General features: G+C 38.0%; 2 protein-coding genes across 5 annotated transcripts in view; one reads left to right on the top strand and one right to left on the bottom strand.

Annotated features, from left to right (window-relative positions):
- The window catches only part of TERT (telomerase reverse transcriptase), a 29,553-nt gene extending 17,202 nt beyond the window's left edge, over window positions 1-12,351 (top strand). For 2 of the 3 annotated variants that reach the window (XM_085052297.1, XM_085052299.1), the window contains exons 9-16: window positions 980-1,093; window positions 2,765-2,836; window positions 4,630-4,815; window positions 6,022-6,148; window positions 6,444-6,505; window positions 8,265-8,389; window positions 8,759-8,896; window positions 11,835-12,351. In XM_085052297.1, coding sequence (XP_084908423.1) covers window positions 980-1,093; window positions 2,765-2,836; window positions 4,630-4,815; window positions 6,022-6,148; window positions 6,444-6,505; window positions 8,265-8,389; window positions 8,759-8,896; window positions 11,835-11,938 — 928 coding nt within the window. In that variant the 3' untranslated portion in view covers window positions 11,939-12,351. The remainder of the gene's footprint in view (window positions 1-979; window positions 1,094-2,764; window positions 2,837-4,629; window positions 4,816-6,021; window positions 6,149-6,443; window positions 6,506-8,264; window positions 8,390-8,758; window positions 8,897-11,834) is intronic. The other variant, XM_085052298.1, reaches the window with a different exon arrangement.
- Window positions 12,312-26,716, bottom strand: part of LOC146441726 (sodium-dependent neutral amino acid transporter B(0)AT3-like) — a 28,223-nt gene continuing 13,818 nt past the window's right edge. For both annotated transcript variants that reach the window (XM_085052302.1, XM_085052301.1), the window contains 7 exons: window positions 22,743-22,855; window positions 22,313-22,441; window positions 21,573-21,729; window positions 20,078-20,282; window positions 18,286-18,445; window positions 17,651-17,813; window positions 12,312-16,575 (listed from right to left, as the gene is read on the bottom strand). In XM_085052302.1, coding sequence (XP_084908428.1) covers window positions 16,336-16,575; window positions 17,651-17,813; window positions 18,286-18,445; window positions 20,078-20,282; window positions 21,573-21,729; window positions 22,313-22,441; window positions 22,743-22,855 — 1,167 coding nt within the window. In that variant the 3' untranslated portion in view covers window positions 12,312-16,335. The remainder of the gene's footprint in view (window positions 16,576-17,650; window positions 17,814-18,285; window positions 18,446-20,077; window positions 20,283-21,572; window positions 21,730-22,312; window positions 22,442-22,742; window positions 22,856-26,716) is intronic.

The raw sequence follows: 26,716 nt of genomic DNA, 5'->3' as shown, positions 1-26,716 counted from the left end.
CATACTTTAATAATGACTAACCAATGTGAGTATGCTTCATGGAATTTTAATGGTATCAAAGAAAGCACACCCTGAGAAAACCAGCTTCATGCATTTAATTTAAATTCAATCATGGCTGAAAAAATACTGTTTGTCCTGAAATGAACTTACCCCTTTTAAATAGCTTGTTCTCGTTTGTCCAAAAAAACCCTAGTAAGTTTAGTAAATAAATAGACTCTTTCTTAAGAAAAACATGACAATTAGTCAACATTCACTTGATGTTTTGAGAAGAATGCTGATTATAGAGCTGGGGACCTATAAGGAATATTTTAGTACCATTTGATACATTTATCATAAGTCTGTAAGCAAGTAAAATTACTCCAGGGAAAATTTTCAGATGATTCAAAATAGTTAGGATCAGTGCTCAAAATTAGTATGTGGCCGAATTCATTCTCTTCAGCTTCACCAACCCACTATGTAATAGTGGTGAAATGGACATCATAGTGTCTCATTGCTCCAAAGAGGTGCTGTAAAAATAATTCCCTTGGGTTTTGTGAGCCATTTGGTTGCTGCCAGCATAGAAAATTCTCCCAGTGCATTTTGTTTCAATTACAAGAACACTTCTCTTGAAGCTGTCACAGTAAGATGTAACATGAAGAATTAAAAAATTAAATGAAGGATGTGTCTGCAGCAGAAGGAGGCCTTGTGGTTTGAGATCAGTTGTAAGATGTCTTTCATTTAATGGCAGTTGTCTCCTGGAGTTTGTTAATATGAAAGGAGTATGTGTGTTAGTGGGGTTTTCTTCACTGTGAAACTTTTAATCTGTGGATCTCTGTGGAGGTTCTTAGAGGAAAGAACAAACAAATTTAAATAAAGCTAACTGGCAAACATATATAGCATTTTCTTATTGAAGCTTATGTTACACTTGGAAAAAATATTGAACAGCTATTGCTATCATGTTGCATGTTTTGATTTTTGGTTTTCTTTTATTCTTTGCTAGGTACTACTTACAGTGTTGTGGAATTCCACAGGGCTCCATTTTGTCCACCTTACTTTGCAGCTTATTCTATGGAGACATGGAAAACAAATTGCTCAGTGGAATACAGCAGGATGGGTAGGGATGCTTTGTTCTGTACTGTTACAGTAATGTATGCTATATACTATATGTGTTAGTCATTTGCTCTGATATTTAATTTTGAATTTCAAGGATTCCCAACTTCATTAGGAGTGTGGTGCACACAAGCATCTCTACAGCTCCAATGAAACTGGTGGTTTTTTGGGAGAATTTTCGTGTTATAAGATTCAAAGAAAATGCTGAGAAGCTTTCCTAGATCTTTGGTAGGAGATATATTCTTACAAAGAGCGCTGTATTTAGAGATGCTCCAGAGTCTGACAGCAGCTCTTGTACTTCTGAGAAGTTTATGGTTCTGCCTTGCTCATTCCCACATCATCTGTGGTCTTTTGATGTTAAACACAATGGGATGGTTGTTACAGACTTTCTTATACTCCAGGCTTCTGCCTGAGGTCTTTCCAATCCAAAATCAGTACATCTTAACATTTTATCAAGGTCAACTTTATTGCAGATTTTTTTATGAGGGATGTTGGTTCTTGATTGAAGCGCTGTGTGACTTCGGGTAAATCTTCTCAGTCTTTGGGCCCTTTGGGAGCTTGACAGAAAGCTACCCTAATGAAACCTTTTCCTCTTTATTAGCTGTAAAAATTTTGGAGTTCCTTTTACCTTCATATGAACAGATCCCATAATGAATCCTGGATTAGGGTGTTTAGTCATGAGCTGGGTTCTGAAACTTGTCTGTGTTTAGACATCTCCCTTCATTGCTGTGGATTCTACCCAAAGAAAAAAAAAAAGAATTGTGTAGGAATACTCCAGCTAAGTGCATCTGTCTGATATCTCTTCTTGGGAGGCTTGCTGGGTCTCAGAATTTTAAACATTTCTGTACAAAAGTAGTGGATTTCTTACAGGCTTGAGGATGTTCTGATGATGTGAGTCTGAACAGTTGTCTATTGCTTTGAAAGGGTGTTGTTACAAAACTGAAATTATTAAACCAATTCAGAAGAATGCACTCTGTAATGTAGTTGTCTTTATGTAAAGCAGATTTTATAATGTTGCTTAGGTGTCTATTAAATTAACTTAAGAATTCAATTTGTCCTTTAAGTCAAAAGAATAACATGGCTCTTGATTTGGCAGGACCAGGTGCCCCTGATCTGTTCATAGTGATGGCAGTACTCTTGCTTTGAAGATGAGACTGTACATCATCATCTCCAGAGCTACTTCTCTCTGATTTGCTAGGCAGGATGTACCTGAAAAATATGGGCATGTTTGGGATCTGAATTCTGTTGGAAAAGAAAATTCTAGCCTTTACAGTGGTAGATGGTATTCTGTTCTACATTCAAGCGATAGCTTTATAAACAAGTTTTTACATGGTAAATGAAGATAAAGAGTTAGAGTCTGTCAAGAATCTCCTTGTGTACCTGGTCTGGCACCTCATTTCCTTGTCTCATAGATACACTTTTCCAAGGTAGAACTTGCAGTAAACCCTGTATCCAGGGAAGCCACAATTGCTTTCTTATTTTATTTCAATTTTAATTTACGTTTAGGAAAGAAGCAGAACTGGGAATTTTTTCATGATTTTCAATTTGGAGTTCATACTGGCCTCTACCATCTTGTGAATTTTAAAAAAAGCACATTGTTGCTCTGAAATGTATGAAAAAGCTTTGAAAGGATTATGTATTAAAAAATCTGACATTGGTTTCTTTTTGATTACAGAGTCCTAATACGTCTCATTGATGATTTTTTGCTGCTTACACCAGATTTAATGAAGGCAAAAGCTTTTCTAAGGTATGCTGTTATAGAGATAGTCTTCAAAGTTGTAAGCATCAATACCTTTTATGTAGTTATTTTTCATCTTTATGCACATAGGGGTATTTGTTTTATGAGTTAACAATCAAGGGCTATTTTGGAGTCCTTGCTAGTAGCCTGTACTTGGTAAGAATCCTAAAGCTACATTCTTGATATCCAGTTAACATAAATTAGGGACCTACCTACTGACCTTAGTGGAGCTTCAAGCAAAAATCAGTATTGCAGGCTAGCCAAAGCATCTGACAGTTGTCTTTTAAAATAATTTTCTGTCAAATTTTTAAGATGGCTTATTTACATTCCCAGAATGTTTTTAGTGGGCACTCATGCTGCTGCTTTCTGTTCCCTGGGAAAGAATGCAACTCTTTGTCTGATTCAATATTGCTAAGACTTTTCTGGTCATTAATATTCCATGATGAGTATCTGAAGATACCAATAGCATGGTAGTATGCAGTTCAAACAAAAGTTTTAAAACAGTAATTCTTTATTGTGCTTCAGAGCTACCTTTTCTTCAAAAATTGAATCCCAGAAGAGGTTCCTGGTTACCGTGGATAGGAGTGTACAGTCAGTCCTAGGGGAGTTCTGCTGATGCCAAAGTCAGTTTAAAGGATCCAAAGGACAGGTCTTGAAGAACAGCTTAGCATCTGCAGTGTAGTCAGTTGCATCGTGATTTTCAGTAGTCAGAAAGATGCAGCTCTGCTGTTAGCCTGAAAGGTGATGGAGCAATCAGTTAAGTGTAGTTTGAAGAATAAATTGTATGAAATAGTGGATTGTGTACTTTGAAGGCTTCATTTGACCTCATTTCCATATCAGAACTGAAAGAAATTTCTAGGGATCTGTGGGTTTACAGTTCTGGAAACAATAAATCAAACTAACAGTAGGTGCCTCAAGCTATTAATCTCTGTTACATCTTTTCAACACAATGTCACTTGAGTAGGAGTGCAGATATTGTCCTTCTTGCCCTTTGAAGTTGTCTGCATCTTTGTTCTATATCAACTTCTGCACCAGCTGTGTGGAGTTTCATTAGAGAAGTAGCCATTTTGGTGAGAGATTTCCAGAACTGTTTACAGATCCTATGAACTCTCTGCCACAAATGGAATAGTACCAGTTTTTCCTAAGGTCGTAATGGAACTGGCAGACTCAATAAATTAGTTTTGAGGAGGTAGCATTACAACTGTGACTACCCAATAAGAGCCTACCTCTTCCTCTCTTTGAAAGGATAAAGCTTGCACATAAGTACATTGCCAAGTAAGACAAACTGCTGCTTGTCCATGACACTGCTGATCCAATATGTAGCAGGTAATAAGGCATTCTGGCTATGAAAACATTCTTAGGAAAAATATTCCCCTCAAAATTCAAAATTTTAATCAGATAAATGAGATTCCTATTATATGGATTCTCCTTGATTTTGTTAACTTCCAAAGACAATAACTTGTCCTCTGTCTTTTTCCAGTGATTTTGATCTCAGAGTTTTCTGTGAGTGCGGTTTATACAGCTTGTCTCAAGTGTTGCATGGCTGATGTGCTTAATTTGCATTAATCTGTAAAATTTTTCCTTCATTTTCCTCAAGTTTATTTTATGTAGTTATTTACCTCTAATGTCTTCACTTTCTTTATTTCTAGCTGTGTTCCTTAACCTAAAGAGTTGGCTGTGGTTCCCTTTATCCTTTGATTTCTGCCCTTTTGTTCCAGATGTTGTGTCCTGCAGCATGGTGCCAGTTTTTGTCTGCTTTGCTTGGGGGGGGTGCTTAGCCTAACTGTTTATATCTGTTTTAGGACTCTAGCAACAGGTATTCCTGAGTACGGCCTTTTAATAAACCCAAATAAGACAGTGGTGAATTTCCCTGTTGATGATATCCCAGGATGTTCCAAATTTAAGCAGCTGCCAGATTGTCGTTTGATCCCATGGTGTGGTTTGTTATTAGATATAAAAACACTTGAGGTTTACGGCGATTACTCCAGGTAAATAGAGTTGTATACTCCAGTGCCAGCTTTGCAGTATCTCGTACATAGTGGGAGAAGCACAAGGGTGTCTTGGGAATGGTGTAGTTGAATGCACTGCAAAATGGATTGGGATTAAATTGGTATAGACCAGAGGGACTAGCTTTCAACATCAGAGGTGTTCCCTCTGGTACACTTGAGATGGGAAAGAATGTGTGGGGAAGAGAAGTTCTCTTTAAACTAGCAACCTTGACTGTTTACACAAAACACTCTGAAGTGGCATAGAACTCAGGACAGGATGATGTATCCTACTGAAGAGTTCTGTAGACCCTTTACATGGACTACTGGAGATGGCATTAGACATTTGCTAAAGATGGAAAAGAGCTGTTTAAACTCAAGGATAATATTGCTGCATTACTAACTATTTTTAGTATAAATAGCCCTTAAGCATTTAAGTGGAAAATTAGGAGGAGGTTTTCTGCCAACAGGGTGGTAAAGTTCTTCAGTATTCTTCCTAAACAGAAAAGTTGGGTCATTTTAGGAAAGGGATTTTTGACATTCTTTCCCATAGCAAAGGACCAAAACCAACAGCCAAAGGGATTTATTCACTGTCTTGAGTTCTTGAAAGAAATAGTTTGTGTTAATACAGCCATCTGTACCACTGGTCTGGGAGACACTAATCAGAATCATGACATCATAGAATTGTTCATCTTGGAAAAGACCTTTGAGATCAAGTCCAGCCATTAACCCAGGACTGCCAAGTCCACCACAGTGTTTGTTACAAGGCTTTGCTTTTGATAAGCTTGACTTAAGTAGCTGGATCATCAGGGTTGTTCCAGTGACTAAGGTAGCTTCAAGCATAAGCTCCTGCATTGCATGGATCATAGATAAGCTGATTGTCACTGGAGTAATTAATAATGTTCTAGCTAGACCCACATGTTTAAGAAATACATTTAGTTTGGTTTTAAGGTTATTGATATGGCTTTTTTAGCAGGGTGAATTTTCAGCCCTGAGGTATTGAAGTCAGCCCTTAGCTAATACCCTTAATGCTACAGGGCCTAGTCTCTCTCAACACTGGACTTAATTATGGTCATCTTTCAGCTACTGGCTCATTGATTAGCAGGAAATCTCTGTAACATGGGAAGTTAAATGAGACTTACTTGACAGAATTTAATTTAGTCTATTAGCCCATGGAGTTTATTTAACTACTTTTTTTTTTCCTTCTAGTTATACCTGTACTTCTATCACGTCAAGTCTTTCCTTTGATTCAACTAGAACAGCTGGGAAAAACATGAAAGAAAAACTGAGTGCAGTCCTTAAACTGAAATGTCATGGTTTATTTCTTGATTTACAGGTGGGATTATGAAAACAGATGTTTGGCAATATTGTGATTAGTGATGAAGAGCATTAAAACTGTTTTGAGTTCTAACATAGGAAAGTTTATTTTGAGAGGAAATTCACATAGTGTGAAAATGTTGGCATCAACTAAAATGTAAGGTCTTCCAGAAGTGACCCTTCACAACGTTGTTAACTTAGTTGCAAAGAAGAAGTCTTTAAAGTTTAGCATAAATTTTTTTTTGTCTTAATCTTCAAGAAATCCTATTATGACACTAAACTATTCTCATAGCTCTGTTCCTGTTCTGTTCTAGATCAACAGCCTTAGAACAGTTCTCATTAATATCTACAAGATATTTTTACTCCAGGCTTACAGGTAGGTCATTGTCTTCTGAAGTAAGAGTCAGTGTTTCATTACTCTTTCTTGACACATGGAGGAGCTACAAATTAGGAAAAAATGTGCCATGTAAGTGTGCAGTGTATATATACATATATATGTGTGTATGATGCGTGCAGTAGTAAACGTCAGTAGTAGGTCAATTCTTGTTTCAACACTGTTCTTAACTAATACTGTTAGGTTTAGGATATAGGAATATATTGGATGTGTATGTGTAAGTGATACTTCACCAAATGCATTTTCAGTGTCTTGGTTTGAACAGTTTTAACAGTTCAAGAAAATCAGTCTGTTTTGCTTAAGGAGTGTGACAAGAAGCCTTATTAAGCATTTTATATTTAGATCAGTTAAATATTAGCCAGTTTATATTTAGAATTTTGTTAAAATCATATAGAACTTTGACCAGTATAACTTTAGGTGAAGTGAGGTTTCATTCCACCAAGTTAACTGTAGTTTCTTACTGCTGATAAGGTTTTAATTGCTCTCTAACTGGTAGTATCTTGGCATTTGTGAGTTGGTCTTGATCAGCTGAGGAAGTGAATGTTTTAAACACAGATAAGGGGAAGAAATCACAACTGATAAACAAGTTGGAAGAAAATACTAAACTCTGTGCATTGAAAACTTTAAATGATTGGCAGCAGAAGTAATTGGTTTTTTATTGTTTTACCACAGCAAATATTTAAGAGGCTCTTCACTTTTTGCAGAAAAATGTTGCTCTTTTGCTATGCTCGCACTTGTTAGGAAGGGACATTTTAGTTTTGTTCTTAAATTCAGCTTCATCCACACTCAAGCTGTATTCTTTGTCCAGGAAGTGTAAGCGTGTTTGTCTAGTACAGCACTGATGTGTCCAGCTTTTAAACTTCTATGTTGTGGGTAATTTAAGATTTTTCTCTGTTAGATATGATCACTTAGTTACTTCTTTTTGGTTTTATGGTAACATTCTGACAACGGCCTTTGTATGTTATTTAAAAAACTGTCCACCATGATAACTGCATGTCAGGTTAGTTCAGCCAAAGACCTGCAGTGCAGCATGGTACTTAGGTTTATCCTTTAAATACTGAAAGTGTCACAATTTTTTAAAGTGAATGTGATATGCTGGATTAATTTAATAAGCAAGTATATACATTGTTGAATAATTAAAAATCAACATTATAATTGGCTATATTCAGAATAAGCAGGATTATAATGCCAGAGTATGAAGGTAAAAAGTGGTTAAAAAAAGTCAGCAGTTCTAAAATGTTTTCAAACAGGTGTAAGGAAGCATATGGTACAAATAATTTCTATAGAGTTGGCTTCCATATAGACAAAGAAGTGAGTATCCTGGTCTGTGGAGTCATTTGGAAGTCTGTTTTCCTGCATACTGAACAGAATTTATTGTGGAGTTTTGCTTTGTTTTTTCTTCCTCTCACACTCTCGTGTGGGTGTTCTCTGGTGGCATGGTCTGTGATACGTAGTTTACCTTTTCCTGCATATAACAGAGTTGCTCTCCTCAGAGGAGAATTGTTACCAAGGCAGATGGCTTCAAGATCTTCTTTCAGCATAAAATTTAGAAGCAAACATCATATGTGTCTGACACTCCAGGACAGTGTGTATTTGGGGGAGGTGTCATGCAGTAACAGTGTTGGTGCTGCTTAAGACTGGTGGGTGCTTTTAAATGTTATATAGTGCCTAAGCTGTGTAGTCATGATTTCACTTGAGATTGCAAATGACTTTTGATTAAATAGGCTGTTTTTGTGAACAGATTCCATGCCTGTGTTCTGCAACTTCCATTCAACCAGCAAGTTAGCAAAAATCCTCCTTTCTTCCTGAAGATCATCTCTCAGACTGCATCATGCTGCTATGCTATCCTGAAAACAATAAATGCAGGTATAGGATGTTAATGGCAATGAAGTAGTGGGTTTGGATTTGTTTGGGGGTTTTTGTTTGTTTTTTTTTTTTAGATTTATAAAGCATCTTGAATCTGCAGTCTGATAGTGTAATTTTGGGATAAAGATCAGGAATGAATATTGTGAAGTACATGATAAGAATCATGGTGCATTTTTCTTCTTAAGCTCAGTTTTCTGAAGACTGTGTTTCAGGCACTAGTTTTTTGTTTTCTGCTGATGTATGAGATTTCATTGACTACACAGGATTCTAGTAAAAAATCCTGGGGGGATTTTATTGAAAGAGGAGAGATCAGACATACTTCTTAGAGCTCCTAATTTCAGTTACATTATTTTCCTTTTCTATCTCTAGGGATTGCTGAAGGTAACAAACATATATCTGGCATACTCCCTATTCAGGCAGCAGAATGGCTCTGCTACCATGCCTTCACTGTCAAGCTGTCAAATCACAGAGTTATTTACAAATGTCTACTTTCACCCTTAAAAGTCTGTAAGTATTCAGCTACTTTTACAGTTTTATCCATGGTTAATTTTAATAAAACTTAAAAACAAATGGGATTTTTAAAGTTTTCTCATTGTAAAATATTGTTCTTAGATGTACATCTTAGATCTTTCTGATTTTATTAAAATTTAATTAGTGTAAGTTGGCAGATCAAAACGTTTTTCAGCACTGCATGTTCTAGAGCTTTGTTCTCACAGGGCAGTTGATGCTTGGCACTCAGTAAGCTTGTACAGTTCAGAAGGCATAATAAGATTGGGTTAGTCTTGTAAGTATTCTCAGCAGGTTTAACTAAATGAAATATAAATGCTCAAGCTTCTATGTTTAAAAATGTAGATTAACTGGCCACTAAATAAACTTCTCCCACAATTTAAACTCTTACCCAAAAAGGTGTCACCAGGGTCACTTGGAAACAGAACCACTGGCTGCACAGCAGGTGCATATTTGTAGAGTTGTGGTGTTGGTGTGTCTGACACTTCTGTTTGGTGAAAGAAGTTGTCTGTGTCCCTGACCTCTGTGGAGCTCTCTGCTTAAATAGCTGTGCAGTCTGCCTGCAGGCCAGCCACAGAAATAACAGAACTTCCAGTTTTAATATCTTAAAAGTGGACAGCAAGAGGTTTTCCTGAAGCAGCCAGTACTGTTGATGAATGTAGCTGTGGTGAAAGCCAGACTCTCAACACTGACTCTGTAATTTGCATTCTGAATGAGTCATTGCTTGGGCAGTTTTATTATACAAAAACAAGAAATTCTTGGGTCTCCTTCCAGAGTATCACCTATTTGATTTGAAATGTATCATAAGCTTCCTTTGATACCTGCACTGAGATCCAGTGCCCCAAAAAGAGAGCAGTTCTCTTTTTGAAAGGAAGCATTTCCCTCCCCTATCAAAGGCTTGCAGCAATGCCTGAGGGCAGAGTCTGATTTTTCGCTGGTGCAGTGTGAGTGTATCAAGACAACACTTAAATTTTTACAGGAAACAAATTCATGGTTGGGATTTTACCAGCCATGTTCTTGAGAGCTATGGACTTGCTGTAAGGTGCAGGATTCCAAAAGCTGTTCCTAGAGAAGCTCCTTCTCTCAGTTACTCACTGACACCAAAATGAGAGGCCCCAATTCTGCTTGCTGCTGCTGCTAAGTACCAGGGCAGGGCTGCTTGCTTCACTTGGAGGGGACAGGGACTGAAGAACTGAGCAGAGAATGCAGTAGACACACCCAGCAGGACAGTGGCTTCTCTGGGACTCACTTCACAATGGACTCTCTGCCTCGCTTCTCTAAGATCCACATAGGGCACGTTTGAGTTTTCATCTCTAATGCTGAAGGTTTTGCTCTTGGGATGTTTGACTGGCAGACCACAATCCAAGCCAAAGCTCCTCCATCCTTCTCTGTGCATGCTTTGCTGTTTAATCTGACAATACCTTCAGGGTGGAGGCACAACCCCAGACAGCTTTTTTCTCAGCAGAATCTCATCTTCCATGGCTGTGTGCATCAGCCATAAAAGCAGTCTCTGCCGTCCACAAAATCACACCACCACAGATGCCAGGGAAAGGGGGCTGGGAAGTAGGGGTGAAGCTTTCCTAGTTTGAATAGTGATTGTCATTAAGCTCCTCCTGCTGTATTCATAGAGCTGCTTGCCTAACTGCAATACTGACCTGCAGTTTGCATGTGGTCCAGGCCTAACTCTGTGCACAGTTTCTCACCCAGGAACAGAAAGCTGACCACCTGTCAATTGGCTTCTCTGGCAGTGAGAATTGCCCTTGAGAAATGGAATGATCTTTCTTCCTAAATTCCTGGGGAAGCCTATCAACACTCTACTTGCTGACTATTGTGGAGCTGGAGCAGGAAAAGTCCAAAGGTCCAAAGATAGTTAGTGGTGATGTTCTCTTGTAAAGGAGAAGGAAGGTGACAGGGAAGTCAGTCACTCTCAGGGTGGGATCCTGTGAAGTTAGCTTGGTATCTCTATATGCTACAGTAATCTGTAGCACAGAGATAAATAAGGCTGGTAAAAGCCCCTGTGTTGACTTAACAGCTGCATTTTTTAGTTGTCATTTTGGAGATTGTATTGGCTATATAAAACCTATTACCTCTGTAAGGTCATGTTGTTGACAGGAATTGATATAAACATGTTTATTTCTTGTGTCCCTGCACATGCCCATGGGAGTCAGTATTGAGCTTATAGGTTTTGAGGAGGAGGTTCTTCCCATTATTCCCACACCTATTAAATAACATCAGGGGCTTGTCAGTATGAGTTGTCATCATTCTTCAGAGTTAAGTATTTAAAACACAGTTACTGTTTAACATCCCTCCTATTATTACCAGCGGGTAAAGGAGCAAGTGTCTTTCCTTATCATGATAAGATATAAATACATCATCTGTCTCCTTTCCACATACAGGGCAAATGTTTATTGAGCACTTCTGGTTTTCTGCACCATTGACAATTTTGCTGATTCTGTTTAGTGACAGACTTAAACTGTTGCTAGGTTTTTACATGTTCTTCCCAATCTTTAAAAAGTCCTTTTTACTGTCTGTAATTCTGTTGATGGGACATTCAGTCTTTCAAAGTAACTGTGGTTTAGCAGAAGGCATTTTGTGGGTAAAGTTGTTGAACAAATCATCTTACACTTTTCAAAAAAAATTTGATAACATTCTCAAATCTGAACAAAAAAAATCACAAGAACAGAAAATAAGAGAAATTTGCTTCTTGATTTTTCTATGTTAATATTTTCACATATGGTTTTGAACTTTTTTGTCAGCCTGATTTAAGGGTAGAAGAATAGTAGGATATTTTATTATAGCTTTTTTAATCCCAGTATTCCAGATGTTTCAACTTTTAGTTGGTTTTAGCTAGTATTGATTTCATTGCTTCATTATTTTCCCCAAACCAGAATTTATAGTTATTTGCTGTTGTAATGAATTGTTTCTGATATTTTTGTAGGTAAGATGCAGCTAATCAGGAAGCTCCCAGAGAATATTGTGGCACTACTGAATGCAGTGACAGAACCGTCTCTTTGTCAAGATTTCAAAACTATTCGGGACTAACTGATGGAGGTTTACTTCACAGTTTCCCCGGGTTTGAAAATAAAGGCTATGTCTTTAGGTGACTTTTCTCTGTAGTTTATTATGGTAGAGTGGACCAAAAGCAAGTTCACTCAGAAGTTTTATGTGTTTGTTTCTCAGATACCATACAAAGACATAAAAAGAGCAGATGGTTTTGTTAATACAGTCTTGTTTGGGATTTTTGTTGGTGGGTTTTCTTTGTAAATTCACAGGCTATTTGAAGTAATTTATTTCATTTTGTTCCATGATTCCCATCTTCTTGGTGAAGGAATCATTAAACTATGTTTTGTATGAAATTATTTATTTTCTTGTTTCACTGATTTGTCATGAAGGACTGTTTTTTACCTCTCTGTGTTGCAGACTATTTTTTAATAAATTGGCTGGTTAATTGCAATAACTTGTATTTGTTTCCAAGGCCTTTATTTTATAGTAATCTTTAATATGCTGGGTTATGTTATGAAAAACAGTTACCTGCACAGGGCAAATGCATTTCATGGCAAGATGCACAGGCTAGAAATTTTATGTCTTGGAGATCACAATTAATATATGCCAAAATGTTGCTGTCCAAGCTGGTTATGTTTAGTGTATGTTTTATTTTGAATACTTTTATGTTTTTAATACAGTGTTGTACAGAATGGTGCTGGTGCATTTATACCTACAAAACAAAGGTTCTTAATTAGATAATAGACCAAGTATATTGCTTTTCTTTTTACATATCTTTGGCTCCATGAAAATAAATTATTTTTCAAGGACATATAGTGAAAGAAAAAGGGAAAATGGCTTTAAACTGAAAGAGAGTAGGTTTACATTCAGTATAAGGAAGAAATTCTTTACTGTGAGGTATTGAGACCCTAGAACAGCTTGCCCAGAGAAGTCATGGTTGCTTCATGCCCTGGCAGACTCCCACCACACAGGGACTGGTAACAGAATTTGAATTTATCCTAGAATTTGATTTGCAGTATTGCAGTCTGTCCATTAACATCATAACTCAGTTCAAAATGTACAGTCAGTCATACAGATTTGATTTTTTTTCTTTCTGTGAAGTGGCGCCGTTAAAATACATTTTAAAAAAGTCACATAACAATTGTTCCTACTAGAAATTAAGAGCAACACAGTTGCTCCCCAGCCAGCAGCTCAAACCTTTAAACATCCCTGTGCCCCACAGTGGTCTGCAGTAATACTGGATGAGGGAGCATTGTCAGGGACAACATTGTATAAGAGAGGCCTGGCAGTGCAGAAGGCTTTATTTTAGGGGACTGTGGGGCAGGAAGAGACAGCAAGATGTTCCAACCTGAAGAACGGAGGGAATGTAAACTTCACCAATGGCTTGAATTAGACCATTTTTCTCTGTGAGCCTATAAACTGATGATGTGGTCTCAGCTGGAGGTATAATTTTATAAAAATGAAGACGTATTGCTTGCAATTCTCTGAGCTGATGTTTGCCTTTCCCCGTAATTACTGGCTGAGTTATCAGTTTTAAACAGTAACTGCTGTTCCTGAAGGCTGTTTGTAAACAGATACAAATACAATGTTGGAATCAGAAGGCTATTTCATTTAAAATATCCTCCCCTCAAGAAGGCAAGTGAAAGTGAAGCTGAAAGTGGTATGTGTTTTAGCAAATGGAGAATTTGGAGATTTGAAGAAGAGCTAGGCAGTCTGTACTGGAAACTTGAACTTGCTGCTGTGGCTCATGATGATTGGAAAAAAATACTATGAGCGTATGTGTAAGGAAGAGCTTAATCGTGGCAGGGGCATACAGTTGTTGCTGTAAGAATAAGTGTTTATAATGTTGGGAAGGTAGAAATATTCCATCAAGCTATTTCTGCAGAGAACTGTTCTAAAACAAATAGTGTGATACGTTACGGTGGTAAAATATATTCTACTTAATTGGTAGCAAGGCAGTGTGTTAAACAGCAACTGCTGACAGGAAACATTTGGGTGGATTGAATAACTTGAATCTAGAAATATTAAATGAATTACCTTAGGAGCGTTCTGAATCTGTAATGTGGATTTTCAACAATCATTGGACAGCTGGGAAAATTGCAAAAGATTGGAGAGTTGCGGTGAAGGTTAAGGTCTCGGTATTTAAGAGAAGGTGAGTAGTGAGACTGAGAGCTAAACCACTGAACACAACTCCCTGCACAACCTGTGTTTGTAAGCGTTGCAAACCACTCTGCAAGTTGAGTTTGCTGGGAGGTTTATATGGGGAGATAGAGGAGTAGGGCTGAACATTGTTTTTTAGTGTGTCCACAGAGCTGTAAGGAAGGGATTTGACAGAAGTCCCTCTGGGGAGATCATCGTATCTGGATGCATCCACCAAACATGTCCTTTTTTTCCCCACTGCTTCCTTTTGGGAAGGAAATATGGACTGGGAATCTCAAGTTGAGGTAGGTATCAAATTTCACAATGTAGGAAACTGCCTGTGTTGCAAAAAGAATATGCTTTTCCTCTGCATTTATTTTCTGTTTATTCTGTTATGATAATTTGGATGTGTCCTTATTTACAGTGCTGTTGCAGTGCTTCTTCTGAGGCTTTTCCCTTTAATAGGCGATTGATCTCCTTGTCTTGGGGCTGTGGATTCTGGTTAAGGCTGAACATCACCATGACTGTGTTTGTGTCTTTTACTGATTTACCACCAAAGAACCCAGGTGGTTCTTGCAGCCCAGACAACTCCAGGAAAGTCTTGTCTGTCAGAACAGCATGAGTTCGCTGCAGAGTATTGGAGCAAGGAAGATTTGATGGGATGTGGAGGTAAAAGTTTGGGAGAAGAGTGAGCAGAAGGAGAAAGCGCTGAACATGTAAGACTTTAACACATTCAGTTACATGTTTGCATACACATGCTCCCTCAAGTAACACAGTTGTGCTATTCCAGAGAAAAATTTACCTGTAGGATGCCATGCTTCACATGAATAAGATGGGGAAGATTGTAACACTAATTTTATTAGAATAAGGCTACAGTTTTGGCATGGGAATTTTGGTAGAGGTCACATCAGAAGTGACAACAGAAAGCAATGTTCATGCAAGAGTTGCTCAACACCTTTTCTACATAGCTACTTGAGCTAAACAGTAACTTCAGCTTGTGTTTTCCTGCCATCATTTGTAGTTACTGGAGCTGAAAATTGTCCTTCCCAGAGTCTTGTCCTGGGCTGAACTGCATGTCTGGTCATCCATGAAGTCTCACTTCTGGTGGATGGAAAGGTCAGCTCAAAAGTCAAGTCTAAATGCCGTAACAGTGACTCAAGATGGATTTAAAGATTTGAAAGTCTTTTATATGTAGTTTAATTATTTTCTCAACTTCTGTCTGTGTTTGTTGGATGTGTTTTTGTTTAAGAACAGAACTTTGAGCAACTACTTAAACCTGCTGCATATAGTTGTCTATATGATTTTAATGAACATTTAGCTATCTGTGGTCAGAAACTTGAATATAAAGTGTATGTTTTAGTTAGGTAAAAATTCTTATGTGTTTACAGCTTTTTAACCCTAATCCTTTTCCTTTGCTCAATTACTCAGCCTAAAGGAACTGTCATACCTTATCCTCACATACTTTCCCTATATTTTTTCAGAGGCTGCTCGTTCCTCAAGTATCTTGACAAAAGGAATCCTCATCTCCCATCACTGCAGAGTGGCCAGGATCTGCAGCCAAGTACAGGAAATCCTGTTTTTCAGTAAAGATTAATTTCATTGTCATGCCCTATAAATTTGCAGCTCACTGAAAAGCTGCCATACATCTGCACTTTTTTTATGCTATTCAGCTATTGTGTTCAGTATGAGAAATTAAGGGGTAAAAGGGGGACTTTTTTTTCACAGGATTTTCCACTACAGTAAATGCTGGAATCTGCTCAGATAAGAGATTTGTGCAAAATTAATTGCTGATTTAGTTAATATATGTTCTTTTATCTGCTTATGCTTTATCTTTGCTCTTTGAAATGCTCAAGAATATGAAATAATCAGAATATGAAATAATCACAAAATGTCTGCTGTTTAAGTGTGTATAGGGATTTACAAAAATTATAGAGGAAAAGAGGAGTCCTTACTCTTCAAGAGCTTCCATTCTGCAATTCTCAGAATAGTGGGCCAGGGCAGTGAATGAAACTGTAGGTGCTTGTGTTCCAATTTATGTTGCTGATCCTTAGGAACAGACTGGTTTTTAAAAGTGAAGGAGGACAGAAGGCAGCAGCAATATTTAACAGGCTTTCCAAGTTTCAGTTCTGGCTGGAGAGATACATGAAGCTGTGAAATTGGTTGAAATTACAGGAAATACAGCAGCATTGTTTATAGAGTGTGGTGATTGCTGTAAGTGTATAAACTCTGTATACCAAGCTGGTTGGATGATACCAAACGACAGCTCATCCTGTCTAACAAAGGCTGGTTTTTTTTTTTTACTTACAGACAGATACAATGGATATTTGTTCTTTTGGATGAGAAAAGTTGCTGTTAGCCCCCTGACATGAAAACATTTCTGATGGTACCAGGCTTGGGTCCTTGCTCCTGTGGTGTTTTCTGACCAGCTGGAAGAGAGCTACCAGAGGTACACACACGCAAGGAAGGGCAGCCAACAGCACACAGATAGCCTGTACCCAGGGTGGATAAACTTTCTCCTCTTTCATGGGGAAGTCCTCCTGTGGAGATAAAAAAGCAAGCAAAAGAAATAATTGGTAGGTACACTTAGATTTTGCTATGATTTCTATTTTCTTACAGTTTTAGTAAGGATAGCAAAAGGTTTACTCTGACTGCAGTAGCATTCAGTCTGTGTCCTCTACAAACCCTTCCTGTGGGTCTAAAGACAGCTGTAAATGTTTTACAGTTTCGAAGACTTACAGCTGGAATTGTGACACATTCCTAGGGATACAGGGGTTGCCCAAAATGTTACCAAACCATCACCCTCTCTTGGTTAAACTCTGTTCATTCTTGTTGTACTCAAAGCTTACCTGGTTTCAGCAGTTACTGAGCATGTTCTTTGTTGAATAGGGAAGATTTATATCAGAGATTTTGAGGGAATGATGATAAAGCAATTTCTGCAAGTCTGTGGCTGAGTATTGTTTGGGATGATAAATACTTATTGGCATTTGGGGGAGACAGTACTGGTGAGTCATCCTCATATAGTTTAAGACCAGAATTGATCTTCAAATCAACCCCTGCAAAGGGTGTATTTGAGAGGGATCAAAGAAACTGTAATTGATATGAGACAGTGACATCCAGATCAAATGTTCTCAGCATGGCCATGTCTTTATTGCTGGATTAACCAACATTGTTCTTAGACCACTGCCTCCCTGTCTGCCTGTCAAAAGTACACCTTCATATATTCACCAGGGCCCTGGTGATACTGGTATTTCTTACCAAGAAATGCCTTCATCCCTGACATCTGTTCTGCAGCGCTAAAGCTCTGCTCAGGCATTTGTTCTATCTCTGAACCTCCAGTAGGTATGGAATGTCTGTGACACTTTTCACTCCAACACTTCTGAGCATTACACACATCCATAAGGAAGAGGGAGCACAGAGTATGTGGGACATCTCAAGAGATGCCTTTTAGTATGTGTAATCTCTTTGCATGCTTCTCATTCTGAGCACTGCATCGCTTCAGGCTGCATTCCATGGGTAAGCAGTAGATAACAGTGATTTTAAAGGATCTGGTAAGGGAGAGAAAGAGAGAATTCTTGCTTTTATTAGAAGTTTTGAAAATATTTGAGAACATACATATTTCGGGTTCCAGGCTGGGTAGCTTGGTGGCTTCTGTGTCTGAAGAGTAACAAAGGCTATGAAGACAATTAGCAGGAGCAGAGGGCTAATAAACCTCCATGTGATCTGCCAGTAGAGATTGAGTTTTCGTCCAGTCATCCATTCCACATCTTTACTGAACCTTGTAAAAGAAGGCATGTTTATGATGATGTCAGATCTAGAGTGGCAACAATTTCCCTTTTTTATAATCTTCTCTAAGTTGAAAGCACATGGTACAGCACCATAAATCTTTTCGATTCCATACCATTCTTTAATAACTTACTACTCGCTTGAGTAAATAATATTATCATTCAATTAGGTCTTTATTGATCCATACCAGACATGAGTGACCAATTTACATTGTCAGTTTAATTACCTGAGCACCTAGTCTAAGGTTTCTAAGCATAAATAAATGATAATATTGCAGCAGGTCTGTTAACTATTCAGATACTTAAAATAAAAAAACCCAAAATTTCCAAGGGAACAAACAGCATGTTAGGAAGAAGTCTCATTTAATCAGCACCAAATCATACCAGGTCAGGGGCAAAGTTACTGCAGCCTGAATTGCATTTATGTCTTAAGAGAGAAAAAAAATCCATCTCTTTCCAGCATACCTTTTAATTTTGTAGACGTACGCAACTCCAAGCACCTCAAAGAAAGCGATGACTAGAAGAGGCACTGAGGCTGCATATCTGTCAAAAATGTCAATCCAGTAACTCCCTGAACCCAGCGTAAAACACAGAGCAATGAGGAAGCTAATTAGACATATTATACCTGAAAAAAAAAAAGCTTTGTTACTGGACTGCTGAACTTAGTAGGTGTATTTTTGTTCTAAATTGTTTTGTTCTTGTTCTAATAATTTTTATTCTCTCTTCCTCTATGGAGTCACAAGCTGTTTTCTCCTTAGGGGAGCTAATACCACTTCTCCAACTCAGTTTTCCCCTGTGTATTGGCCAAGAGGCACCCCTGTTGCAGAAGGAATGCATTCATGTGACTCAGAGCATCCTTCAGTTGTTCATACTTTCCTCCATCAGACAGCCTGGGCTGATTTTTGGCTGATGTGGTGAGTTTCCAGTGCCCTCATTTCCGTGCAGCCATGGGCTCAAAGCACAGGCAGGCAGCACCTTGGAAGTGTAAGGATTCCCTGGATTTCTGCCCCCCATTTCCTCAAAGAGCCCAGAGCTACAAATGTGTATGTCCCTTGTGTTCCAGCATGGGTGGCTTGGGTCTCAGCACACTCCTGTACAGCCAGCTCCCCTTCAGCCAAGGTTTAGATTTGCAGTAATTGAGAGGAAAAAGTGGGAAGGAGGGAAGAAAGGGGTTGCTGGACACAGACATGGGCTACAAATCAGTTTGTATGTCTTTCTAATGTGTTGCTAATTGCTTCTGACTCTGAGATGGCCTTTGGTTCAATTCTGTAAAATGTTAGCTCCAGACTCTTTTTTTTTGTTTTAGTTTTTTTTTGTTATTAAAAAAGTTTACAGTCAGAAAGTCAATTTAAAAATAATATGGTTATCTCATCAAGTTGTGAACAAACTTGTTTCTACATGAAAAATTGTAAAATGAAGTATATAATTTAGATGCCACAGGAAGACTCTACAAAAGACATTACAGCAAAATTTCCCATAAGAATTTAAAAGGACACGTTGAGGGAATAGTAATCCATTACTTGCAACTCCCAGAGATTTTTCTAAACCATTCTTTCTGGACCACTTTCACAGTAGGATCTCTCAGACTCATTGAGTCTGGTTCTTAAGGAGCAGGTTGGGTTCAGTAAACATTTCTGGTTGAAAATATTCCAGTTTTGGTACAATAACAAGATCACACACACTCATTCGTCATTTTCCAAGTGGTAATTTTCTACTCTGGTGTGTTCCCACTAAATGTGAAACCATCTCTAGAAGCATAAACCTGAATAAAATGGGGGTGAATGACCTTTCTTGTAGTGGTAAGTTCAAGTGCAGGTGGTTATGGCAGACAAGCTGATGTCATGGGTGCCTTAAAGTGATTTGTATCAGTGCCAAAGGCTTAAGAGAAGACAAGGCTCTTCCTCATGTCTGTAACAGCTCAGAGTGAACTTGACTCCAGGAATAGCAATTTAGAAGCTTTCTCAAACCGAAACAGCTTAACTTGCAAACTAAGAAAAAAACTGGCAAAGGCAATATAATATTGTCACCTGACAGCTTCTGTCATAACTGCTACCTCATCTCTGTGCTTATCTGCTGCAAACATAATCCACTGCCCTTACTTACACTATGAGATTAAACTAAATAATACAAATTATGAATTCCTCTATTACATTAATTAAGCAGTTAGTAGTTTGTGCATCTGTAAGGAAGCCACTGTCTCTGAACAGTGAAAAAAAGGTGTTGAGCACCTGAAAAGGTGCTTACCAGATTACCTTACCAGATAATATCTCTTTAGGTGCTGATTTAGATATAATTCGAAACTCTAGAAGAGGAGTGAAGACACCCTCAATGTTTCCAAACATCGAAGAAAGGCCCAAGCAGAACAGCATTATGAAAAACAGGATAGCCCAGGCCTGGGAGCCTGGCATGAGGATGATAGCTTGAGTGAAAACGATGAAAGCCAAGCCAGTTCCTGATGCACTCTGCAGAATTCACAAGCAGATAGATAAAAATACAGATTACAATGTCATTTTTCATGCATAAAGTAAGTATAACACACTGCTGTCCTTCTCTGGAGTCAAGGGTGCTCGTCAGCCTCTGTGGCAGCCAGCAGTTGAGAAAATGGGCATTGGGAGTTTAATTTTATATTAGAAATGTTCTACTAGAGGTGTCTATACAATCATAGAGCAGAATTTTAGCCTGCAAAGAGAGATGGGTCCAGAATAAAGCAGGTCAGAGAGTTGTAATTGAAATAGCAATTGTTTTGCTACTGCTGTCTTCAATGTATTTTTAAAAATATCTATGATGTAGTAGCTGCTGGAAAGAAAGGGATATAAATAAGAATATGATTACCACTCTTAACACCAAGAGAATTGGTGAATTGTTGATCACAAAATCCCCCATAATTGCCAAGGCAGAAAAAGCTAATAGGGAAAAAGGCAATTTCAACCAAATTTCTCTTGATTTAGTCTCCCAAGGACAAGGATATTTAAATCTAAGCATTGAAAAATGCTAATGTTGCTATTATTTGGAAGTAAAATGTTTCAAACTGTAAATCAGAAATGGGTGCCATCAGAAGAAGTGAGACAAGAGAAACTGACTTGGGCCAGGGCTGAAATGGTGTCCTTGGACTTCTCCATCATGTGAGTAAAGTAGCCTGTTTCACCATCATAGTGTGTTAAGTCTGTCGTGCATTAGCACACTCTGACTGCCAAACAGGATCACTGGAGCAAGTGGAATGAGGTGGGACAAGTAAACAGAGAAGAAACATCTGTGTTTAGTGGTAGGGGAAAGGTTTTAGGATGGTTGGAAAATAAGGAGAGGAAGAGGATCATGATGTATTTTGGAGGCAAACAGTGTATACTGTAATAGATTTTTTGATACTTTCGTAAGTACAGATTTAGGAAATTCCCATTCAGCATCCTTTTTCTATAATCTTCCATCTAGATGTGTTCCCCCTGTTATGCTTATTTCTGTAAACCAAACTAGGACTGAATCTAGTGTCCATGGTTGCCTTCTGGTGGGAGCACCCTGGAAGATCAGTTTTGTGATAATAATGTGTAATTTTGTTTGCCATAACAGACAGCTATACGTTCAGACTATCCTACATCAGTATTGTTATTTCAAATGTTGAAAACTTGATTTGTTTCATGATTATGTGTAATACATCATTGCACATAGAACAGAGTACGTGTATTTACAAGAAAAAGGAAGACACCAATCCTTCTATGTAATTTTGTTCAAGGATTAGCTGTTGAAAACAGTTATGGTACCTGATCAAGAAATTCTTGAAGATCACAGCTTTTCAGTTTGAGTCCAGCAATTTTTTCTGGATGTGATGAATTCAGAAAACTAATCCAGGATGTATAGTTCTGTCGCATAATGCTTTCTTCGGGAAGGTCAAATTCGTTGATGATACTGATAATGTTCCTGCCAGAGAGGCCAACATGTCATTAGTTTAAAAGTTTGCAGATGATGTGGCTGGAAATGATATGCCATGTATTCAGGTGTTAACTCAAAAGCTGTGTTTACTTTCTGTGCTATAATTCACAATATAAAGGAAAATATTGACTATATAAAATGGTAGAAAATATTCAGACTATTTTATGTCTCATTCAGACAAAACCTCTTGAGTGCTGTATGCAGATGCAGTCTGTAAAATGTTTTTGTTTTATTGGGTCTTCAGACCATTTCCACTACTTGTGTTCAATAACTTAGTAATTCTGGTGAAATAGAAAAAGGTGGTGTGTTTTTACTACTTCTAATGCTAGCCTGAGAGTAAGATGCAAACCTTGATGCACTACTTGAAATGGGTTGTTTTATAATTTTTCTTGCTTCTTACAAATGATCATCCTTGACTCAATGCCATAGTACTTTATATTTTTACATTAAACTGCGTACAGATGCTTTTTCTTTATAATGAAAATAAATTCTCTAAATGTATGTTTTTCAAATAAAACATCTATTTAGGCATTGAAACCACAGTTTAACTTTGGGAACAAAACTTTCTCACCTGTCCAAGCAGTCCCAGTAGGCTGTGGTTGCTTTAAACCCCAAAACAGAAAAGACTGGGATGGAAGCGTAGAGGGATGTCATGCTGTTCACAATTGCTACTGTCACAGCATCCTTCTCACAGTCATTTCTAGAGATAGAATTCAAAAAAGTGAAGGGACCAGAAAAAGGCAATATATTATCTGTGATTCTCTGTTATTTCTGCAAACTTTTTTTTCATTTGTTTTTTAAGATTCCTCCTCCCCCCTTTCCTTTCTGTTAGGCAGTCTTTTTAGCCCTTTAGAAAGACAGCACCTGCTAACATCCTTTAGAAAAATTTAGATAATTTATAAATATTCTAAGGAAAGAGTTTTGAAAATTTAACAAAACTGCACAAAATGCAGCAAGAATTTAGCCATTTATTAAAGGTTGGAAAGCTGGAGTCTGCTTACTTTGATGGATTGTAGCTTGCGAATGCAATAAGCCCTCCAAAAGCCAAAGAAAGAGAGAAGAAAATCTGTGTAGCTGCATCAAGCCATACACGGGGATTTTTCAAAGTGTTCAGCTGAAATAATTGGAAAAAATGCATGAATTAGGCTTAAATTAAAATTTCAATTTCTCTTCCAGTTCTCATAGCTCACATCTTATTTCATTTCTGAAATTTTGAGCTGTGTTGCCACCTAAATACTTTGAAATTGGGAAGAGATACTAAGCAGGTCAATAAAACAGGTGTTTTGAGGATGCCATTTAGGCTATTTAAATGTATACAACAATTATATAATCTTTTATTGTACACCTCTTCTGATTATAAAAATGTTTTTCTAAATGATAGGCACTAGGAACACAACAGGGACAATAAGTTACATTCTTTCTCAGTTTCTTTCTTTTATTTAATTCACATACTAGTTAACCTGCAGTTAAAGAATATTATCTTCCTAAAAGTATATAAACAAATAATAAATCTTCATTATTTTAAGAGAGAAAGTGATTCCATAGCTTTTCAAATTTGCTTACAAAATAATTCAATAAAAATAACTAAAAGCCCAAGCAGACAAGAAGAGAACATTCATTAAAAACAGCATCTGAGATTCAAACTGCTGTGAAAACAGCAATGAAAGATAAAAGGGCAACATTGGAAATATAAGGAGAAGGGAGAAACTGATAGTGAAATTTTAATTTTGATGTAAGGTCAATGCAATACAGAAGTTAAATTAAAAAGCAATGATTGGTGGATTACATAAACATTAAGCTGTTTTAAATAGCTGCATTACAGAATCTTGCTGTTGAAATCAATATAAAAGAAGGAGATAAAGCATAAGTAATTGACAAAATGTAAATGTGATCAATAAATACTGCTTTCCCACAGAAACTACAAAGTCGTATTACATTCTTACCCTACCCTACCAGGTGAATTGCTTTCTGATCCATTATCAAGGAGGGGGAATAGAAGTGTTAAGAATGTTTAAAAAGCTAAATAGTTCAAAAGTACTGCTGGTGCTGTAGAGTATTTCACTTCATTTCACAACAGTCTGAGTCAAATCTGCATCCCAGTCATGCAGGACAATTTGTGTGTTGTGTGTCTTTGTGCCTGTGCTAGCCATCCTAGTCCATGGCTGGGAACATCATTAGGAGTGAGAGGTAAGCATGCCAAAAGACCCCTCGTAGCATTTTGGGTTTCTCTGAAGCTGGCTGGAGCTTGAAGATGCTCTCTCCACAGGGATACCAGCATTTGATCGCAGCAGAACTGGTGTCGCCTTTTGTACAACGCGGCATAGCAAGCAGATATGTGGAACCATTGCTGGCTGAAATGCTTCAGCAAAGGCAAACTCTTGTAGAGCTTTGTTTTGAAAGATCATAGCCAAGCCCTTCAAGGCCTCAGTGCTCACTGGCAGGACCTTGTGCAGGTGCAGTTGCAGTGCAGAAACTTGGGATTCAAGTGGCTGTGTAGCCTTCACACTTTAAGTGCTGCCAAGTCAGTGTTGGTGCTTACAGATGCAAATCCTAAAAGTCTGGCTTTCTGACTGGGAGCTTTGGCAAATGAGTCTGGAGATAGTTTGGACTGGTACTATGTGCAGTGCATTTATTGACTTCAAAAGATACTATTCAACCCCCAAACATGAAAAGATAATGGCTGGGCAAGCATGCCATGGCAATGTCATTATCTGGTCTTCAGCAAATTATTACAAGTGTTATTTTATATTTATATGGCACACAGATTTTATAAGCATATTTTCAGAAGAAAAAATGTGCTGATGCCAGAAACACATGGATGAAGATATACAACCAAAACGTTAATGAATGAACAGGGGAGGAAGAAGGAAAGGAAGTATAATTGCTCCCTCATGAGTGGTAAGATGTTTGGATTGTAGAATATATGAAACATAGAAACAGAATTAAAAATTACTGGGGTCCCTGTGATGTGTAAGTGGTGTAAAGACAGCTAATGTTTTTGTCATAAGCAAGTGGCCAGCAATACTGCACTTAAAGGCTGCAGTTCTTTAAGGCAGTGTTTTCGTTCTCCTTAACACCAGAAACAGTATGGACTGACCAGGTACCTTGAAGGGTGCTTTACATGTCCATGTACAGTAATAAATCATAACTGCAAAATAGAGGAAAAAGTTACAAATTGCCTCTGTGAAGGATTTGTGCCTGTGCTGCCTTTTTTTTTCTTGGCCATTCTGACTGCTTGTTAAATAGCTGTAGAGTTCTGGGTGCAGGCAGCAGTTGCCCAACCGAGTTCTTGGAATTGTTCATTGCCAGAGAATCTCCAACTGTTTACAGTCTCTTAAGCTGTTCCAAATGTTAAAGAGTCAGGACAAGGAGACATATGTAGTCCTTAGCTGACAGAGGTGTCCACTGAAGCTGAACCATGCAGACTGTTGCTGATGCTTGATGGAATGTCCTCTGCCTCTGGTTATTTATTTTTCCAAAAACCTTTCCAAAAGTCTGTTCCAGCTCCTGTGTTGCTTCATCATTGTACAGCTTGAACAACTTTCCCCTCAGGTGTCACTTCAGGATATTTTTTTGTTTTCTTGGCAGCTTCATTTTCCAAGTAACCGGGAATTTTGACAAGGAGAGTAAATCATCAGACTTCTCCACATCTGAAAGTCAATGAAAAGAAGTAGTCATTATTTGCTCTAAAATTTAGGGTGTGAAAGTGTGTCAGATGGCAAAAGCTGATTATGTCTTTCTGCATGAAAATAAAACCATGGCCTCACATAATTAAAATTTGTATGCATGTTTTTATTATTTGTGGTACTTATTAACAAGAACTAAAATACAAACTTGGAAAGTGAATAAACTTATTTAAAAATAAATAAAAATTGGGGTTTAGAAAGAAAATTAAATTCAGATGGGTGATTATGATGTTTAAACGGGGTAAGATGGGAATTTTTATGCTAGCTATTACTTTCCTTCACAGATTTTCAAAAAACAGTGAGGTGTCACAGTTACCAGAAGGTGGATGTGGCAGCTGTTACAGAGAAACTACACTTTCTGCTGCACTGCAAAGTTGGAAAGAAGTTGGAAAGGATAGCCTCCAGTTTGGAAAGAATGACAAGAAGGTTGGTTTTCTATTTTAAAAGCAAGCTGAAATAGACAGTAGGTGATCTAATTCTTTATTTTGCTAAAACTTTTCCTGAAAAAGGATAGGAAAAGAAGAAGAAAAGAGCATGCACATCAGAAATATGCTTTACAGCTTTGTAAACTGATGTGGCCTGGGTGGGTCAAGCAAATCTCTGCCAAAAGATCTCTCCCTCCTGTACAACTCACTTTGGGACATCCCCTGTGGAGAAGTGTAAAAGAAAAATAGGTGTTTGCTCACAGCAGGGGTGGCTAACAGCAAAGGCAATACTGGTACTGCTGTTGTGGGAAAAGGGGGAGAAGAGAGAAGGGCAGTGTTGAAGCTGTGTGCTTACTGTCCTTTTGAAGTCCTTGAAGTGCCACAATCCTCCATGGCAATTGGTAGGTTAGTTTAACAAAGCCACCTCTGTCTTACACTAACTTTCTGTGCAATAGCAACACCCATAGCAGATATCACTTACCAGGCTGTTTCATCAGCTTTTCCACAGTTGTAGATAAGAACATCACTACAGCCATCTTGAAATGACTTTTCAAGCATGTCCCCAGGATCTGCTTCCTCAAACCAGCTAACCATCAGCTGCAGTTTGACTGTAGGTGGATTTTCATTCTGACTTCTGTTGCCAGTCTGCAGATCCATCCGGCTCTTTTACGATGATCTGCTCTTACTCAGCACTGCAATACTTCCAGGCTTTGTGAATACACACAAATCAAGTTTTCTGCATTCAGTTCAGGATCATTGCAAACTGAGTCCCAAAGATGCCTGAGCTCTTCCAGAGAAACATGACAGCCTGGCTGAGACCAGGTGATGACAGGCCAAGCCCTGTTCTGGTTGTGTTGTCTAACC

This window comes from Lichenostomus cassidix, chromosome 2 (assembly GCF_008360975.1).
Source record: "Lichenostomus cassidix isolate B80296 chromosome 2, HeHo_3.0, whole genome shotgun sequence".
NCBI classification, from domain to species: Eukaryota; Metazoa; Chordata; class Aves; order Passeriformes; family Meliphagidae; genus Lichenostomus; species Lichenostomus cassidix.
The sequence above is the reverse complement of the archived record's forward strand: the minus strand, read 5'-3'. Positions and strand labels throughout refer to the sequence as shown.